This window comes from Terrapene carolina, unplaced genomic scaffold (genome assembly GCF_002925995.2).
Source record: "Terrapene carolina triunguis isolate 2854851 unplaced genomic scaffold, T_m_triunguis-2.0 Scaffold66, whole genome shotgun sequence".
Taxonomy (NCBI): domain Eukaryota; kingdom Metazoa; phylum Chordata; order Testudines; family Emydidae; genus Terrapene; species Terrapene triunguis.
The window spans coordinates 89,810,542-89,831,475 of record NW_020664417.1 but is presented as its reverse complement, the minus strand read 5'-3'; the positions used below and the strand labels follow the sequence as shown (position 1 = coordinate 89,831,475).

Here is a 20,934-nt window from a genome sequence, read left to right as displayed (position 1 = left end):
AAAACAATACACCACAGCATTCCTTAGTGATTGCTGGAGCGAATAGATCAGAACTAGAGAAAACTCCTCCCCTCCCGGTATGGAAACTTGCAAGTAAATTGGAGTCTTCATTGGGAAGCATTTGTATTTGGACCTGCAGCAGCATCTGCATTCACCTACATACTGAGATGTGGAGTAATAACAGTCAGCACTAATATAGAGTTTTACATCCATAGATGTCACAATGGATCTGTGCATCATTATCTCCATTTTACAGGAGCCATAAGAGTTTAAGTGACTTGCTCAAGGTCCTGTAGAGAGTCACTGGTTTAGCCAGGAATAGAACCCAGGTTTCTGACTCCCCGTCCAGGGCTCTAATCACTAGATCACACTGCCTCCTCTCAATATGACAGGGCAGGTTTGTTGAAATCATTTCCTTTGTAATAGATTTTGACTTGAGGGAGCCTGCCAGGCCTGTGGCAGAGGAAAAATCAGGTTTTTTTTAATAGAAATTATCACAAAATGGATAACACTTAAAATGCAACCAAACCATTAACACAAAGTGTTGTTTTATTTTTAGCAAATTCTGGGCTTGAGTATCAATGGTTATTTTTGGCACAGTCAGAGCCAAAAGCAGACATCTCTTCAGTGCCCAGTCTATTGCCAAACTTTCTGCCAGTAACCTTTCAGTTATTTCTTTAAAAACAGTGTAGTGCTCCTTGGCTATGTGCTGCCTGGAGCAGGTTTGGTCTGTTTCACGTTAAGGGCTTTTGTTTGGCTGGGGCAGAAAAAGGGGTTTTTCCTTATTTTTCTCTTTAACTATTCCTAATCCTTTTGTTACATTGCACCTTTCCCAACACAGAAAGGCCATACTAAAGTCACTTCCTGCTTTCCCTTCACATTACCCCTGTTGATAGAGTAGACAGGTTAGGGGATAGGAAGAGCAAGCCGAAGGGTTGTTGGAAGAGCTGTGGAAAACTTTCATGACACCGAAAACTTGAACCAGTTTCTTAATACTGGGCTGAGTTCCAATCAGAGACAGGCCCCAAGTATCCGAGCGCTCCTTGCACAGAGAAGTTCAGATAAGAACTTAGTTACTGACTCTATCTCTACTAGGAGCTCAACCACACATTCAGACCCAGGCATCCCTGGAGGTGAAAGAAATTCAGAACTGGATCCAGATCCAAACTTTGCACCTTAAGCCTGTCTTGGGTTTCAACCCAAACCAGGCTGATGTTAGTGTTGTCAGTCCCAAGGGCTCAAAACTCATGAATCTGGCTTCTGCTTTCGCTGAGCCTTTACGGTTTACTGGGGTTAAGTTTTCAGACTCTTCTCCATAACCATGAGGTCTAGATTTTTTTTTAAAGAAAATGAAAGCTGAGATTCTCAAGTAACCCCATGCCTCCGGGAGCTAAGGCTTTAAGGAAAACAGCAGCTATCATGAGACTCGCAATAAGATTGCTAGCTGATGTAGGTTTTCACACGGAAATCACGTGTCAGTGGATTTGCATGAATGTCACTGAGCCTTTGGGGTTAATTGAAATCTGAAATTCCAAATGAAACTCAACCAGTGTTAATCCACACTAAGGAGATCTGGGGGAAAGGATCATTTTAATCTCTGTGCGCCAAAAGCTACCAAGTGTTGTACAGTTGTGACTGTCTGCCTGTGTGTCCCCCAGGCACCAATCCCCATGCTAACTAGGCACCACCATCATGGTGGTAATAGACTGACAAAAAAGATTTTCAGAAAGTCTGTTTCTATTCTGTCCACAATTTTTCTTATTAATCTCTAGCTTGCTACGTAAAGAAGGCTGAACTAGTTTGAAATAGACTAGATAGGGCCTAATATTTATTTATTTTCTCTCTTTCTTTTCTTGGAATGAGGCAAAACCACATTTTCTCTATAAAATTCCCATGAACACTGGATCTAAGCAGGTTTCAGAGTAGCAGCCGTGTTAGTCTGTATCCGCAAAAAGAACAGGAGTACTTGTGGCACCTTAGAGAATAACAAATTTATTTGAGCATAAGCTTTTGTGGGCTACAGCCCACTTCATCGGATGCATAGAATGGAACATATAGTAAGGAGATATATATACACATACAGAGAACATGAAAAGGTGGGAGTTGCCCTACCAACTCTAAGAGGCTAATTAATTAAGATGGGCAATTATCAGCAGGAGAAAAAAAACTTTTGTAGTTTTGGCCCCTTTCACACAGTTTGACAAGAAGGTGTGAGGATACTTAACATGGGGAAATAGATTCAATGTGTGTAATGGCTCAGCCATTCCCAGTCTCTATTCAAGCCTAAGTTGATTGTATCTAGTTTGCATATTAATTCAAGTTCAGCAGTTTCTCGTTGGAGTCTGTTTTTGAAGCGTTTCTGTTGCAAGATTGCCACCTTTAAGTCTGTTACTGAATGACCAGAAAGGTCGAAGTGTTCTCCTACTGGTTTTTGAATGTTATGATTCCTGATGTCAGATTTGTGTCCATTTATTCTTTTGCCTAGAGACTGTCCGGTTTGGCCAATGTACATGGCAGAGGGGCATTGCTGGCACATGATGGCATATATCACATTGGTAGATGTGCAGGTGAATGAGCCCCTGATGGCATGGCTGATGTGATTAGGTCCTATGATGATGTCACTTGAATAGATATGTGGACAGAGTTGGCATCGGGCTTTGTTGCAAGTATAGGTTCCTGGGTTAGTGTTTTTGTTCTGTGGTGTATGGTTGCTGGTGAGTATTTGCTTCAGGTTGGGGGGCTGTCTGTAAGCGAGGACAGGTCTGTGAGAGTGAGGGATCGTTTTCCAGGATAGGTTGTAGATCTTTGATGTTGTGCTGGAGAGGTTTTAGTTGGGGGCTGTCTCCGGTATCGGATGCAATTCTGTGTAGCATTCCCAGCCCTCGCTCTTTCCTCAAGAGGCTGCTGACACCCATGTGAGCAAAAATTCCCCTAATTCATGTTAAGGCCCACGGTCTGCCTCCCCTAAACAAGCAAATATATTCTTCTTTGACTGCTTGTTCATGTCCATTCCAATTAGGTGAGTGCGTACGTGTGCAAGGCAGCCGGAAGATTTTTCCCCTAGCAGTATCCGTCGGGTTGGTCTTGGCGCCCCCTGGAGTGGCACCATCATGGCGCTCAATATAGGGCCCTATCGACCCGCCACCCCTTCAGTTCCTTTTTACCGCCAGTGACGGTTAGCTGGAACTTCCCCTTGCTCTTGTCGTTACAAGCGCATTTGGCAGTCTGTATATAGTTCTCATTAATACTGTAGTTAGTGTTAAGTAGTTAGTAGGTACTTTACTTAGTTCTTTAGTTTCCTTTGGAGGGGTTTCCTCTCAGCGCTATCCCAATGCTAGGGCATGCTGCAGTCTCCTGGCTTCAAAGCCTATGAGGTCTGCGGCAAGTGTATGCCTAGAAGCGATCCTCACACTTCGTGTTTGAAGTGTTAGGGGGAGAGCCATCAAAAGAATCCCTGTAGGATCTGCAGGGGGTTTCGCCCCAGTACACTGAAAGATAGAGATCAGCACCTGAAGATCCTACTAATGGAAGTGGCGCTCTGGCCCCAGTCCGACCCCGGGTCGGTAGACCCGGCACCGAGTACCTCCTCGGGGATCAGTGCCGAGTAAAGACAAGGATTCTCAGCACCGTCAGGCACCGGTCTCAATCACCAGTGCCGCAAAAGAAGAGGAGGCCGGAGAGGGGTCGTTCTCCCCTGGCTAGCCCCTAGGAATGGCTGTTGAGACCCAAGCCCGGCCACACTACTTTGGCCTCACTGCCAGAGACGGTCGCGTCGACTCCTGCCCCCGTGGAAGGGCGGTCGAGTCCAGACCCTTCTCACTCGCCAAGGCCGAGCCGACAACTTTACTTCCCGCCAACCCCGTAGGCATCTGAGGCAGTGCAGGACCTGCTCCAGCTTACAGCACCGTTCTCTCCGCCTAGACGGGAGAGGTCGCTGGCACTGGTTGCTCCCCCGGCACCATCAAGGGGAAAACCTGCAATGATGGCTCGGCGGTCTCCATCCCCGGTGCACTGCTCCTCAGCACCAGAACAGGGTCAGCAGCCTCGTCAGTCCCCGAGCCCTCGGCGCGGACCCTCGGCACCTCGCAGTACCACTCCTCCGTGGTCCTCCTTTTCAGAGACCCCGTAGTCGGAGCTGGACATCTATCGATCTCGTAGGAACAGAAGTAGATGGTCCAGGTCATTATGAGACCGGCACCCTTACCTGGCACCGTGGCCCACGCAGTGGCAGCCCCTGGCACAGTGGCCCTTTTAGACTCCCTGGGCCTTTGTGAAAGGCCCAGGGTGGAGTGAAGGGCCGCATTCCAGGGCGGCAGCGGCAGCCTCGGCCACTTCTGTACCGCCTCTGGCACCGTCGTCATTGGCAGGATCGGGGGTAGCTCCATCGCTCCCTGACGCTGCCCCAACCCGTTCGGCACCGGCATCTGCTACGCCAGCCCCAGCGGTATCAGCACCAACGTCCTTGGCACCGACAGCCCCAACACCATCAGTTCCGGCTTCGACAACTTCGGCATCGGCGGTATCGGCACCGACGTATACAGCTCTGGCACTGAGGGCCACAGCACCGTCCACGTTGGCTCCAGCCCAGGATCCCCAAGTGCCGCGATCCGTCGGGTCGGTCCGGGTGCCCCCTGGAGTAGCACCATCATGGTGCTCAATATAGGCCCCTACCGACCCGCCACCCCCTCAGTTCCTTCTTGCCGGCTACTCCAACAGAGGGGTAGAAGGGTGGGTATTGGAATGGACATGAACAACACATCTCAAACAACAGTTACGAGAAGGTGAGTAACCGTTTTTTCTTCTTCGAGTGCTTGTTCTTGTCAATTCCAATCAGGTGACTCACAAGCCTTAATTCAGGAGGCGGGGTCAGTCCTGTCTGCCACGGCCACACCGCCTCCCCTAAACAAGCAAATATATGTCTGTTTGTGTAGCTCTCTCACTGGACCTCTCCAGCTTCAGGGGACAACAGGATGCCAATGTGGTTTACTGTTCACTTTGGATTTGGGTAAATGAGGGAGTGGATCTGTAAACTGGACTTGGGGGGAGATCTCTTTCATTCTTCCACGAGGGAAGGCCTCATTATAATTGTTCAAGCCTGACTGGATTACATCACTTTCAGTTTCCCCCTCATTTCACTCCCTCCCTGCCTGCCGCTGTCCCTTTATTTACACCCCCTTGTACTGTTGTAGCTTGAGCGGGAGCTGCCTTAATGATGCATGCTGATCACTTCATTCCCCATCACCCTCCCTCCATCGCTTTGAAGTGTGCTCAGGTCTCAGGCCTGAGTTCAAAGGTCACTTTGTTTATTTATGCAAAGCTGGATCATCTGTGAAATGGGGCTTTCAAGGCCTCTAACATCAAAAGCTCCAAAGCTGGCCCCATCAAGTCAAAGCAGGGACTGGTCTTGCATTATAACAAATTAAAGCAACTTTGTGGATCGTAGACAAACACGGTTAGATATTTGCTCCATAAATTGGGGCGTTGTTTTGACCCTTTGAAGGACTGATCGGAACCTACAGTTGGCCTGAAAACAAACCATTCCCTTTTAGCTAATATGACACATTCTCAGAAAGTCATGCATACATAAAATCTGATCCTGGCTTGGTAACAGCCTGCAAATATTTCCCGTCAGTTTCCCTCAGAGCCCAACTGTCATTCAGAACTTTTGATTTGTTTTAACATTAAGAAGGAGGCGGATCTGGAGCAGTTCTGCTATAATAATAAACAGTAATAATATTAATAATAACAATAATAAAATATCCTTCTTGTATATGGCACTCTTTGTCCCATATGGTCCCAAAGTGCTACGTAAACTACTGTACAGAAATCCCTTCACTGCAGAAATGTAGCCATCTCTGGAGTGGGGAGGGCTGCAACCAGGCTGACAATATGCACAGAACATGATGCATAATGCTGAGTGGAAGGGAAATGTCAGCCACTGCATCAAGACAAACCCTCAATCAGGGCTCTGTATAGTCCACAACACAAGGGGCCAAATTCTGCATCAAGGACTATTAAACGATGTAGCAACATTCATCCATTCTGTCTCCCCTGAATTCTCTTCATTCCCATTCTCTTCCATATAAACCCAAGCAACAGTCGCTCATTGTCGAAAATACATCAATGATTGTTTTTAATTATGGGATTTTCACTGTGCCCTCCAGCTGGTCCATCTCCTAGGCCTTTGGCTACCATGATGATGTTCAGGCATTCCAGTTCAGAACCTCCTTCCCCCGATATGTGCCAAAGGAAGGAGGAACTTGTAGCCAACTTCAGCTGGGCATTGCCTCCTACAGTGTTCTTTGTGTTCCCTGGCTGCAGGCTGGACTCCATTTTTGGCTTCCTGACCCCTTGCTGCCTGGCTTCGGGAATAGCGCAGGGAGCATACACGGCAATCCAATTAACTCACCCTGTAGGAAAACTGAAGAGTAAGAGGCAGCAGAAGGCAGGGCCCAGCAGGGCAGAGAGGCAGAAAATAAAAACATCAGGAGCCCAGCTGTAGTAAAATGGCAAATTCCGTGGCAAAAATGATAAATTTTCTTGCATCTTGTAAAAATTCCAGATCCTCTGGCCATAGAATTACAAAATCCAAGGTTCCTGACTGAGGTGACAGGGGCAGTTACACTTCTTAGAGCTCTTATTTCGGGCTCTCTGCAGGCTTGTGAAGACAGCGCTGCATTGCTTTACACTCAGTTCACATTTTCAATGTTATCTTCACAACTATGAGGGTTAGAAAAACAAGGCCTAAAACGTACACCAGCCGAGAATCTGATCTCTCTCTCTGTCTTTCTCTCTCTCATTTATTTATTTATTTGAGATCTTTGATTCTATAGCACAATTCTGTCACAAGGGGTGAATTGCATGGCAAATTCCACAGCCACAGAATTGCAGAATGTGCAGGTCCTGCCATTAGTTTAACAGATATTGTGGATCTTTAACATTCTTGCTGGGGGTGGCGAGAGGAGTGGGACGACGACAAGATCTCAGTTTTTAAGGTCTTGCACAAAAACATGCACTCAGAAAAAGTGCATGGTAGGCAATTTCTCTACCTGAAAGACAGCACTGGCCCGGCTGGGATTTGGCCATGGAATTGTAGAGAATTTTACTGTTACAGACATAAGGCATATAGGGTACGTCCAGACTACCCGCCGTATCGGCGGGTAGCGATTGATTTATCGGGAATCGATATATCGCGTCTCATTAAGACGCGATATATCGATCCCCGAACACGCTTCCCGTCAACTCCGGAACTCCACCAGAGCGAGCGGCAGTAGCAGAGTCGACGGGGGAGCCACAGCCGTGAGGACGGGAGGTAAGTCGAATAAGATATGTCGAGTTCAGCTACGGTATTCCCGTAGCTGAAGTTGCATATCTTACATTGACCCCCACCCACCCCCCCAGTGTAGACCAGGCCATAGACCATTAGGCTATCTGCTCCAGTTGTAAAGAGATGTGTTTTTTAAAGAGGAGGTGAACAGAGCATTCCACCTCATTGGTAGTAACTATCTGATTTATTGCGTCGTTCTGACAGCTTTGAATATAACCAAAAATCATCTTTAGGTTGCTTTTGTTGCCTCGTTCATCACTGGTATTCAGCTCATAGTTGCACACGAGCAACTCCTTCAGGTCCACTATCCGTGCAATAAGCATCATTCGTCAGATGTCTTGAATGATTTACTTGCTTGGCTGCACAAGGAACGTTGGTGCTACAGAACAGAGAAAATGATTGTTGGATTGAACATAATGCCCCTTGATAATAACTCAATGCCGGATACAAACCAGCACCATTCATAAAAGTGATGGCAGAACACAAACAAGTGTCATTAAAATACCCAGGTCCAGAGGAACCAAGCAGAGACCAGGAGTAAATGAATCCCACAGATCTGACCACGCCTGCCTTTTGGGAACATGCTGCTCCAGATTCAAACTTGAGGCTTGAGCTGAAGCAAACACCTCTGAGCTTTGAGGAAATTCCGAGCTGGAACCAGATTTATGGCTCGGCTCTCTCTCTAGAATTGAGCAGGCTGAACAGTGAGATTGTTTTCTGGAGAATGTTTTCGGTCCATAACCAGAGGAACCTACTCATAGTGAGTTCAGATCTAGCGCAGTTTATAGAGAAGTGGCATGGGAGCCCCAGGTTGTTCCATTGAAGAGTGCAGATCCCGTTGTAATGACCCTCCACTTAGTGTGAAGCTGTTGAGTCAAAAAAAACAAACAACTCCCATCCAACCAAAAAGCCCTTCACTATATCTGAGGCTCCAAGTCTAAAATGTTTTATTTATTTTCTTTAGAATATGCTATGAGTTTTGGTTTTAGATGTGCAATGATCACAACAAACGCAGACAGTGCGAGACTTGATGGATCTGAAAAACTCTGGTGAAATACTGTAATTATTTACCAAGGGTGTTTTTCTTTTCCACCCAGAGAGATATTTACACTATGGGCTGAGTACCTTTACCATAACTCATTTTTACTCTGTTCTCTCCTCTTCCGCCCCCCCTTGCCCTCCCTCAAATTTTTTTCCCTGGGTCTTGTAGGTAACTCCACAGGTTTGGGATTTGGCTGGATAACAAGCAAAGAGTCGTCTTCAAAGGATCAAACAGATTCGGAGCAATTTGGCTGACATCAAAGGCTTGGCAGCACGTCAAGTGGTGTTGAGAATGCCAGTCAGTTAGTGTGTGTAAGCAGAGCGGGGGTTGCACATGAGCTGACATACTGTAACATGAGGCAGGAGACAAGGGTGGGTATGCCGCTCTTTGTACATCAAGCTGAGTAGGATTAAGATATAATTGACAGAACATTGCCACTTAAACGTCTTATCCACTTTTAAGATGTTCAGCAGATGAACAATGGGCAGCAATTCTTTCATATTTGACCATGGCTTTTCTCCCTCCTGCCCCCTTTTACTCTCAAAGTGGTTTTTGATTGTGCAAAGGGATTTCCTGGTTATTTGGTAAAAAAAAAAATTACAAGATTCCATTTCCAAGTATATTGATATTTACAGAAAAAAATAAATGCTGCTGCTTAATTTATTTGATTATTATTCAGAAAGGAACCAGTTTGTCTTCTTGATGTCTGATGTTTTCTTCTTCTTTTCTTTTACACTCACTGCATTACATTTTCAAAGGTCGCAAAGTTACATTTGCAAGATGCAGTGCATTGGTTGTTTCCTACCATGCATTCGGGGGGGGCTGTGCAGAATGGGCTGCTGATTATTCAAGCTAAGGAGGACTCCGTGTTGTATGTTTTCATTGAGGGGCAGAGGGGTTAGTCAATGTTGCCTTTAAGGGCCTTAGGCAATTCCATTTCATGCTGCTTCCAGAAGGATTGGGTGTGAGCTGGCCACAGCCCTTCTGAAAGCCTTCTGTGTTCTCCGTGACAGAAGGGGGGCAGCTTCAGTGAGCTGCACTGCTGCCTTGGAAGTTTTCTTTTCCCTCCTAAGTGACAGCTGCACGTATTTCTGGGGAAACTTTGCTGGGCGAATCAGAGACGGAGCAGAAAAATATGTTTGGGGCGAGGGTGGGGGGGACGCCCTGCGTGGCATCTCAGGCATTTTCCTTGGATGCTGTTTAAGACACAGCAGCAAATGAGAGCAACGCACGTGCAGGCATAAAACTCCTGGTGCTAAAAACACACACAATTTTCCAACGTGGCAGTAATTGGGGGAGTGCCACGCGGGGAGAGTGAGGGTTAAATATATGTTGTTCTTCCTTAAAATCTCTGCCAGAGCTCACTGTACTGTTTAAGCATTATCCACCTTGCTAAACAGCTGCAAAGACTAGATCCATTATTTCTTAGAGTTTCTGGACACGCTTGTGTATGTGCTGAGTTATTTCCCCTGTACTCTGCAGTTGAGATTAGAACGAGGCTTTCCTCACTTCTAGCCTCCAGATATTTTCATGTGGGTTTCAGGATTTGTACAATCAAAACTTTAGTCTCTCCCATACTCTTACCTTAAGGTCACATATTTCTCTTGAGCTGCATGTGGAATTTACACTCGTATCACTGAGGTTGGTGCACAATGACTGAGGGCAACTCTCTGATTGGGTAGCCTTTAATTATGGGAACAGTCCTGAGATGAAGAGGAGAAACTGCCCACCAGCATGGAAGGGGTTAAAGAGAGCCTTTGTGCCCAGCTAGCCCTGCCCCGTTATACCTGCAGCCAATGCCAGGCCTGGAGGGGGAAGAAAAGGAGAGAACCTGGCTCAGTTTGGGGCTGACTGGCGAAGAGGCAGGAGCTCGCTGCCTACCTACCTGAGGGGAAGGCTCACTAGCCTGCCAGCCAAGGCAGCCACCAGGAAATAATACCATCTCCTTGGCTGAGGAGACTGTGGAAGAGACTTAGGAGCAGCCGCGCTAAGAAATGACTGGGTGACTGAAGCACGGAGACCTTGTGTGGTTCCGGCCCCGCCAAATTTAGGGCTGCCCCGCCCAGAGGAGCCTGAGACTGTGGCAGGGCTCTGCCCAAGGTCCACAAGGGAGTGCTACTAGAGACAAGCCACCCCAGTGACTTGGACTGTAGGGGCCATGCCCCACACTGAAGGGACAGCAATAAGAAGTAACCTAGGGCAGTGGATTTAGACTCCCGGCTGGGAAGTGTATCCAGGGGTTGACTCACACAGGGCCCTGGGCTGGGACCCGGAGGAGAGGGAGGGCCTGGGTCCCTCTACCCAACTGCCTTAAAGACTGAGGCACCTTGACCAGCGACGCAAGGGGCTGGCAGTCAAGCATTCCAACCAGTAGGCCACCCAGCCCTCCAAGCTCCCTGTTAGAAGTCCCACTGACTTTATTTCCAGCATCTCTGAAAATAAGGCCACTTAAGTAGGTGCTGGAATAGGAATCTTGGTCCGTCCCATGTTTGAAAATTCTGGCCTGAGTGACTTGTCTGGGATAAGCTGTGGTATAGTTAATGAGATGTCATCGCTTTGTCCAGAAAAAAGGGTTCTAATCCTGGTTCTGACAGCGACGTATGATATGACCTTGGGTAATTCTCTGAACTTCTGTTTCCCCATTTTACAAATGGGGACAAGAATATTTACTTCCTCCTACCCTTTGTCTTGTCCATTTAGACTGGGAAGGGGCTCTCCTACTGTTTATTTGTGCAGCACCTAGCACAATGGGGGCGCAGATCTCAGCTGGGGACGCTAGGTGCTATTGTAATAGAGATGATGATGATAGGGGAACAGGACTAGATGGATCATAAATTTAGTCCAGTTCATTCCAGTGCTCTTAGTTTGTTTAAAAAAAAAAAAAAAAAGCCCGTCTACTCAACATTGTTGCCTTCCTGACCAAAACTTTACATTCAGCACTCTCCCAGGTTCGTTTGATCCCAATAAGCCTGCTTGCTCTCCTGATCTTTTATGGAAACTGCAAGGTAAAACTGTTGCCAGAATTCCACTCCTTGCACGCCGCATGACTGATCACATAAGTCTCTCCCACCTCCCGGGTTTAATTAGCTGTAATTTTGATGTATATCATTATTTGCATGGAGGGTAGAATGGATCAGCTCCTCCTAGGGAACGGTGACCAGTAAATATAAACAAAAGGGCTTTTGTCGGCTATTAATGGAAACATTGATTAATCTCCCATCATGTTAGTAGCCTACTGAAAAGCTCATAAAGCAGCACGCAAAATTGTTCATTAAGGTGGCCAGGCTGCAAGCACCAGGAAGTGAATGCAAAATGCACTTCAAGTGCCTTGCGGCAGCACAGTGCCTCCCAAAGGCAATGCAACCTCCTATCAAAGGCAGCTGTGTAGAAGGAGATGTTTCTTAAAGCTTCTCTTTCTCTTTGCAGATGATGCCAGCTCAGGAAAGGACAGCCCGCTGTCTGAAGGCTCCAATGGCGAATATGAAGATCATTCTGGGAAGCAGTGGGGTAGGGGACAGATATATATTATATTTTGGCTTCCCACACATCCCTGTTCATATCCATCGCCATATCCATCGCAGTCCGCCTCGATGTCGCATTGCACTGAAGGAATGGAAGAGGCAGCCTAAGAGGAATTCAGTGATCAGATCAATTTGTATCCGTGGATGGTCAAATGTCAAATAGAATCTCAGTTGAATGCATCAATCTGAACTGATCCCTTCCTTTATTAAGTGTCCTCCTGCCCCAGGAAGTGTAGCTGGTGATCCACACTTGAGTGTCTGCTATATCCTAGCATCGTGCTTTCTTGTACTTGTTTCCAGGGGCAGTGGCTTTCCTTTCCATGGGTAGCCTTATTATGACTGGGCATAAATTCTCCATTAAAAACCATATTGAAATTTATAATGGGATTTCCAAAAGCACTGAGCCTACCTCTGCTCCCACTGAAGTCAAATGAGAGATCTGGCTTCAACAGGAGCAAAGTTAGGTGAGCTCTTCTGAAAATCACCAAGTACAAAGCCCTCAAGTGGAGATGCAGTTGATTGGCAAAAGAACTCCTTCAGCCAGTATACAGTTGAACCATCTCCCTGATTGATGGAAGGTGTACTGGCAAGAGGACTTTTTTTGCCTGTATAAGCTGTGTCTACACAGTGATTTTTGCCAGCATAGCTATGTTTGTTGGAGGGGGTGGGGGAGGGTTCACTTAGGTGTTTTGTTCATCTTGTCATAGGCTTAGCAGAAGCTACTACGTCCAGCTCCGAAACAAGGTTCTGAACTGCTCCAGGGTTTGCGAGTGTCCTGACCCAGGGTTTGGTTCAAGCCATTCTCCACACGCTTTTTGTGGAGAAACAGAACAACTTTTGGCCACTACTGGCATGGGCAGGAATTTGAACTGATAACCCAGAGGTGTCAGGCGCCATATCTCATTTCTGCTTTTATGGCCCAGCTACAGCTCATCCCTTTTTTATATTTTTAGTTTGGTTGGTGATTTGTCACCATGTTCCTAAACCTATTTCTGAGAGATTTCATCCAGTCTAAAGAGCCCTATTCAAGAATTTACCCTTGCCCAAACAGGGCAGCTCTAAGCTGTCATCAAAATAGGAAATTCCAAATATAATAATGTGACAGATGCATGACTACCAACTTCAGGGAAGCCACCATGTTGTGAAACATGGCCAGCTGGTAACCTCATGACAACAGTGAGGATGGAGCTCATTCTGCTTCAAAAGGACAGGCTCCTACCCCTGAGCTAAGGATAATCTCCTCCAGCTGTTGGCAGTAGAGGGTATATGATACCATTGTATTGTAGTTCCGATTCTTACCAGGAGAGGGCAGTGATGCACATAAACACTGGGCAGTTAATTACATTATTATGTGGACAGTGCTAGCATCTCTTTTGCACAGGACTGCAGACAGGGTCCAGGAGCCAGTGCTTGTTTTGTCCTGGGAAGCTGATGAAGAGGGATGTAATTTTGAGAGAAGATGGCAGATTTTTATAGAGAAAGGAGGGAAGATTCAGCTATTCCACACTTCTAGAAATCTCACAGGACAGATTTTGCACATATCACATGAAAAAAAGCAAACGCAGACCTGTCTTCAGACCTCAATCTCGTAAGGGGCATGAGCCAGAAGTTGAGCTCTGTGGCAGAAGTGCCCTCTAGAGGTAATTGTGGACAATCACGATAAATTGGACATTTCTGCAACCACTGCGTTAACTCTCATCTGTTAAGGGGATGCTGCAGGCACCTCTGAGATTTATCCATCCACCTGTGAGTTATTCCTCAAGGAAAGGAATCTGTTAAACTGCTTCCTACCAAGTTTTTGCTTGATATTTTGCCATTAATTATTTAATTTTAATTACACCGAATAAATCTTCGTAATAAACAGCGTTAGAGCAGGAGACCTGCACACACTGTCCCTTTGACACAGTCAGTTTGTGTTTCCCTCACGCTTGCATATGGCATAGTTTATACTGTAGCAAAGTGCAGCTCTTGGAGTTTACAAAGCAAACTCCGAAAGGTGTGTGGGAGAACAGTCATGCAAAGTCTAAATAACATAGAGGCACTCTGTAATGGGGTCCTCTGGCTCTAAAGGCCCCTCCCCCAACCCTTGGGGAGGAGCTACTGAACCCGGGACTCAACTGATGATGGGGGACAACTAAGGAATAACAGGGCTGGGAGTGGGGATCATAGGTTCAAAACTAGGGATCCAGAAGGGGACACCGAGCAGAGAACCCCGGATAGCACCCACTGCTCCTCAGAGCTGTCTAGGGAGCCAGCGGACGCCACCCAGAGAAACGTGATACGTGAGACAAGGGAGGAACAGAACAGAGCACCTCCCCGTCCAGCATCCTCCTCTTGGTATTGTAGATGGCCACTTTGGCCAGTGCCAGGAGGAGGTTGATGAGGAAGTCTCGCCTTCATGGGGCCACAAACGGGGTGTGCGAATATGAAGAGGTGTGGGGAAAAGTGCAGCCAGAACCTCAACAAGAGGTTCTGGAGGAGCCGGAAAAGGGGCTGCAACCTGGTGCATTCCAGATAGGCATGCGCCAGGGTCTCCCTCACACTGCAAAAGGGTCCTCTAGCAGTTCAGCAAGCAAATCTTCAGTAGATGATACAGATTTTGGATGCCATTTAGTAAATGCAAACTCACAGTGCTCCCGGCCTCTCACTCCCTCACGCTCGCTCTTTCTTCTCTGTGTGTGCGTCTCTCTCTCCTTTTGTCAACTGGCCTCTCTGAACTTGCCCAATTCAAGCTTTTGTCAAGGAAACCTTTCAGGACTGTGTAAATGGGATCTGGTTTCAGTGTATCGCACACAGGATGGAGCAGCTTTTGAGGCCACAGTAATCACTTAACCTTCTAAAAGAAAAAGGGGGGGAAACGCCTGAAAAAGTATTATTTTACCTGTAGATTGCCATGTCTCAGAGAGGGATTGTCAGAGGGGTGAACACAGGACTCCAAACAAAAGTTCTCGAGGGATGCGATAGGAGTGAAAGCAAACTGAGCTGTTGTTGTCCTGACTGTAGTGAGGAAAATGCCGACCCTGCTTTACAATATTGTCCCTGTGCAGGGACTAGGTGGGGAAACAAACCCTATTGACATATTTTTATGCAAGCAGAGGGCAGGTATGGGCTGTTACACATGAAGTTCCAAGATTAAAGTCAGTGATGTGACTCATCGGTCAGTACAAAAAATATTAGTGAATGTGCCTATTCTGGACCTGCACTGTGAAGTGCTAATGCTAGTGTGGAAATCCCATCCAGCGAAAATCTACCCTTACATGGGCTTCAGTTCATGTGCACGGAGTAAATTATTGCCTTGTTAAAAGATAACCATTTAGACCCATTTCACTGCTGGATGTTAACCACTTCTGTGTCTCATAGACAGACACTCCACAGCCATAATGAATGCACCCTGTGGTCCTATTGGCATTTGTCTCCAGGACAGTGGCTCATGGTTTCGAGCGCTCCCAGTGCGTGGTGCTGAACGGGTTAATTATCTCTCTGGGAGTGTGATTGTTTTTACTAGATAGGAGGCCTCTGGTTTCAGGAGATGATCAAGGGAATACCCAGCAGTTTACACACGGAAACCTATGGAATGGGCTAGCATGTGACTCTAACCGCCCCAGCTGTCGCTGGTAGTACATTCAGTGCTGGAGTTGCTCCGGTTCATTAGGTTACACATGAAAGCCCCTGCGTGGAGAGTGAAGCATTTCTGCACCAGGGTTTGAAATAACATGACATGGCGGAGATCCAAAATGACAGCCGGGGGGCTGTGAGGGGAGGGCGGCTGCTCACATAAGAAAGGGCCTTGAAGAGAAGAAGCGCCATGGGCAGCCTCCTTCCCAGAGAGCGTGGCTGGGTCTGAGGCCAGTGTGTGTGACACACACACAGATCTGTGAGGGGTCCGGCTTCTTTTCCTCAAGGGTGTGAGGCCTGCGCGCCAACATCCTCACACCCGGGGAGCTGCACGCCAGCCTGTCCCACTCCCAAGTGGTGAGGGGACGGAGCAGGAGTGGCACAGTGGCCATAAACCAGCCTCCAACAGAGCTCAGGCTGTAATTTTTGCCACCGCTGTGAAGCCACAAAAAACACTAGAGTGAGCAGCTCATTCATAATGAGCCAGATTGTACGTGGAGGTGGGGACTGCAGGGGGAGTTTCTCCCTTCATATACCAGTGCTTGTGCTCTCCTGAGCACAGGGACTGCTCACGGCTTGTGCCCCTACGGACACCTCATGGACCATGGCCCCACCACACCTGTGCACTGGAGAACAGAGCTGCCTGGATGCACAGTCAGGGAGCCTGCTGCGCCCCCTTAGGAAGTGTAGTGAGACTCTCCCTGTGCACTGGGGAGCTCAGGGAGAGCACCTCCAGCACAGCTTTCCTGGCGTTCCCACAGCTGTTCTGCTGCTGTGACCCACTCCCCAACAATGTGGGCCAGTGGCTAATCGGTGCAACCTGCCCCAGTGTGTCATAGAGAAGGCCAGTCACATCCACCTATTCAATATTTGCATGGCTCTTTACAGATAGAATTAAAGATGCAGCTCCTGCCCCAAGGCCCTTACGCGCTAGGTGAGACACATCACGACAGGGTGCCAGGAGAGATGGCAGCGGCCAAGCAGGTGACAGGAAGGAAGGGAAGGGATGTTACACGAAGGAAGGTTATAAGGTTGCACTCAAGGCAAGGCATGCATCTTGTCAGCTCCCTTTGGGGCTGGGAGGAAGAGCTATTAATTTAGATTTCATTAGGCTGGTGGGGGAGGGTGGGTCATTGGAGACATGGAGAAAGGAAGGGGGCTTGGAGGAGGGTGTTTGAAGGAGGAAAGGATCACAGAGGATACATCCAACACAGGAGACAGCAAGTGAGAAAGTGCAAAAGGGGCTTTGCTCTGGGCCTGAGTGAGAGATTTAGGGGAGGCAAGACACAAGATGTAATGGGGCAGAGCTGTGTAGAGGAATAGTGAGGGAAAGGAGTTTGAGTCTGACAGGGAGCCACTAACTGGAATCTGAGATGGGACTGGCAAGGTCACAGTAGTGAGAGAGGAAGGTGAGTTTGGCTGGAGTGTTTTGGATAGATTGGAGGATTGCCAGGTGGGAGTTAGGTAGGCTGAAGAGGAGGAAGTGGAAGTAGGCTTGGCAGGAGATTGCACTAAGAAATGCCCCGGGTGTAGTATTGCATAATGAGAGTAATTGTGGGAGATTTATACCTTCTTCTGAATCATTCATTACAGGCCACTCTTAGACAAGGTTCTGGCCTTGAAACTGCCGTATTCCACTGTAGCAATTTTTGAGAGCTTTTCAATAGATTTTTTTTTTAATCATATTGGTAAATCAGGCCATCCAGTTACTTTACAGAAAGGACACAGTGCAAAGCTATTAAAGCCATGTGGATAATATTACCCCACTCCCTTTTTTCCCTGAAATTCTGTTGTGGAATTTAATGAATAATTGAAATTATGTCATTAAAAGTCATTAGGAACTGAGCGCCTAATTCCCTTGGGTGCTTTTGTAAATCCTGCACTTCCTGTTGACTTTTGTGAGGTCAGGATTTGGCCCATTGTGAGCTTCCACTTGAGAACTTGTGCTTCCCTGAGGAGACAAGGTTGCAGCAGAACCCATTACCCATTGCTAAGTCTTCCAGATACTATTGGAACGGAACAGCCTTGCGCCATGTTTCTGCTCACCTGTCATTTGGATGAGTAGTTCTTCCTAACCTCTTCATGGGGATTTTTTGAACGAGAGTGCTTTTTACTATGAATTTTTCATAAATTAATGCTGGATGAATCTCAGAAAGTTCAGTTCAGATCAACACTCAGAACTCTGCATGCTCATCTGGACAGTCTGAACCTCTGGACCTTGTAAAATTGGCTTCAAGTTACAGAGAGAGCAGGTTCCTTGTACAATTTCTCTGACTCTCTGCAGCATTTGGCCCCATTTGGGGAGTTGCTGAGCACTCTCAAGTCCCATTAAAACCAGGTGTGGAGGGTGATTATCTCCTCTCTGGATGATCAGAAATAGACCAGAAGAACAATCAACCTTATAGAATTCTGTATTCTGCTTCTGGTCACAGCTGAACCCAAGAAATGCAAAGCATAGAATTCTGTAGCTGTGTCCTGAAAGGTGGCCATACTGCTAAGGGAAACTATGAGGCCAAATTCTGCCCTGAGATACAGGTGACTCTGGTATTATTTTATGACATCGCTATAATCAACTGCCATAATTATAGAGTGAAATTCTATGGCCTGTCTTATGTAGGAATTCAAACCAGTGAATGAAATGGTCCCTTCTGACCCTAAAATCTATGAACCTATGTAGTACTTATTTTTATGAAGGAACCACACTGGACCAGTGTATGCAGTAGTGATGCTTGGGCATTTCTTGCACATTTGGAGTAGGGTGTCTCAGAAACAATGCCGGCAGTCCCTATAGATGGCAGTGCAGTGCTCTGGTTGGATGGTCCATCATGCACCTTGCTTAGTGTAATCAACCCTTTGTGTCCTTTGCAGCCCGGCCCAGATTCACGCAACCTGCCAAGATGCGACGGAGGGTGATTGCACGGCCTGTAGGAAGCTCAGTCCGCCTGAAGTGTGTTGCCAGTGGGAACCCTAGGCCTGACATCACCTGGCTGAAGGACAATAAGCCCCTCACACCTCAGGAGATTGGGGAGAACAAGAAGAAGAAGTGGACATTGAATTTGAAGAACTTAAAGCCTGAGGACAGTGGGAAATACACTTGCCGAGTGTTTAACAAAGTTGGAGAAATCAATGCGACATATAAAGTTGAAGTAATCCGTAAGTGCTGCCTCTGGGCTGAGTGGGTTATTAGGGAGGGGCTTTTACAAGTGGGCTGACTTGAATAAATAGAACATTGTACCAAGAGCTGTGTGCAATGCCAGAAACTGAATTCCCAGATTACACTAAACGGGGAGGTGTTGCAAACTTCAGCGCAGACAGAGAAACAATTCTTCAGAGTCTCTAATAGAGAGGTCAGAAACATGGGCAGGAAATAATAAAATGTGATACATCCTGATAAATGCAGGCTAGTATGTCTGGTGAGAGCAACTCCCAGAGTAGCAGGGAGGTACTCGGGAAAAACTACTATCTAGAGAGAGAACTAATGGTGACAGTGATGACGCCTGGTATGTGTGCTCACAAGGTGATATGCCTGCCAAAAAAAGTAAGTGCGATTTCGGACTCTAGACAGTCACTTTGTGGACCAGGGAGTCCCACTTTTAGGGTCTAAGAGCCATTGGGAGTTGTTCTATTGACTTCATCGTGGGTTGGATAAGGCCTTTAATGTGTTTGAAGAAAAATAGTTTAGGGTGGCTACTACAGAGATAATGGGATGAAGTTAATCAATGGAAAAATTAGGCTGGATATCAGAGAAAAGTGTTCTGTTGAGTCATAGAGCAGTCTCCCAAGGAAAGTGATAAAAGTCCCATCACTAAAGTCATTAAAAATTAACTAGACAAAGCATTTAGGGCCAGATTTTTAAAGGTATTTAGGAACCTAAAGTTACAGACAGATGCCGACTGGGATTTTCAAAAGTGCCTAGATGCCTAACTCTGAGGCACTGACTTCAGGCACCCATTGGGAGTTAGGCACCACCTAGGCACTTTGAAAATCCCACTAGGCATCTATCTTGCATCTTTAGCACCTAAGTACTTCTATAAATCTGGCCGTTAAGGCACATGCCATAGGGGATTGTCCTGCTGTGGCAGTGGAATGAACTAGATTGCTGTTCTCTGTATTTAACCCGATAGAGGATTCTATGGCTCTGATTTCCTGTCTTATTATATTTGAAAGTAATTATATTGGAGAAGCTACTCAAACTAAGTGAGGAAGAGCTTCTATTCCTAAGTTTATGCTATGTTTATGCTAGCCTAGTATGTTGCCATGGAAATGATTGATGCTGCAAACTCAAGAAAGAGGAGGAGAAAGGCTGTGAGAGGGAAGATCAAATATCTTTGATTAGTCAGGAGCAGGGGCATGGAAGACCATAAAGCAACACATGACATATGGAAAGCATGTTGTTTGTGTGTTAGTGCATGTGTTTTATCATGATAAAGTTTATCCCGGTGTGAAATCTGCTCTCTGATAACTCCCTTTCTCTAGAATAACAGGAATTAAAAGCATATGTGGGAGTTCTGTTGTGCTCTGAATGCACAAACCTGCTGGACATCTGGTATCGATAAAAATGCAGCTGTGTGGAGACAGTAAAAACATGTGTTTACACTAAAACCAGGAGCAGAGACAGGGAAATGAATCAAGTCCCATCCTAATGTCAGTTGTGGCATTTTCACTTCATCAAAACCAGACGGCACCAGGAACAAACCCTTTTCTGTGTCAGAGAGTAGTCCCCGTTTATCTTGGTTTTTATCAACCTACAGACATATGTAACCTTTGTTTTCATTAGCATTTTCTGGCTAGGAACAAAAACAGCGACCAAAGGGGCAATAGAACCAAAGCGATAAGAGTATTAAAGCATTTTCACAGGCTTCTTCCTATTTTAATAACATGCCAGGGCACGTTTCAGGTTTTATTAAATTTCCTCCCTTAAATCTTTTTTTTCCCCCGTAAGCCTCCACTTTTCAGTCTCACCTGCTTATCTGAGTCTAGAACTTTCCAGCTTCAATCCCTGCTGATGTGTTCCTCATGTATGATCTCTTGAGAATGTGACATTTTTGTCACGCTGGCCAACGTTCCCTGAGCATGTCTTTGGGGTCTCGGTGCTGATAGCCTCCTGTACATCCTATCCTGATTCTTCGACGTATGGAACATTGTTCCTTCCTCCCACCTCAATGCCTGCCCAGTGATACTGGGAACTGGTTCTTTACACACCCAGCCCAACGGTGGTTTCCATTAAAAAGTCAGCATTTGCCAGCAGCTACCACACGGTGATATCTGAGACACCACAGTGGCTCCCTGCACCTAGAAGAGGGAAATCTATGGTACTTCAGATACCGCTGTCCAGAAACAGGTGGTAAATACTAGGAGTACTTGTGGCACCTTAGAGACGAAGAAATTTATTTGAGCATAAGCTTTCGTGGGCTACAGCCCACTTCATC

General features: G+C 46.7%; 1 protein-coding gene across 1 annotated transcript in view; it reads left to right on the top strand.

The window, feature by feature from the left end:
• Positions 1 to 20,934, top strand: part of FGFRL1 (fibroblast growth factor receptor like 1) — a 227,662-nt gene that overhangs the window by 199,688 nt on the left and 7,040 nt on the right. The window contains exons 5-6 of the mRNA XM_026648092.2: positions 11,796 to 11,876; positions 18,374 to 18,658. Of these exons, the coding sequence (XP_026503877.1) occupies positions 11,796 to 11,876; positions 18,374 to 18,658 (366 nt within the window). The remainder of the gene's footprint in view (positions 1 to 11,795; positions 11,877 to 18,373; positions 18,659 to 20,934) is intronic.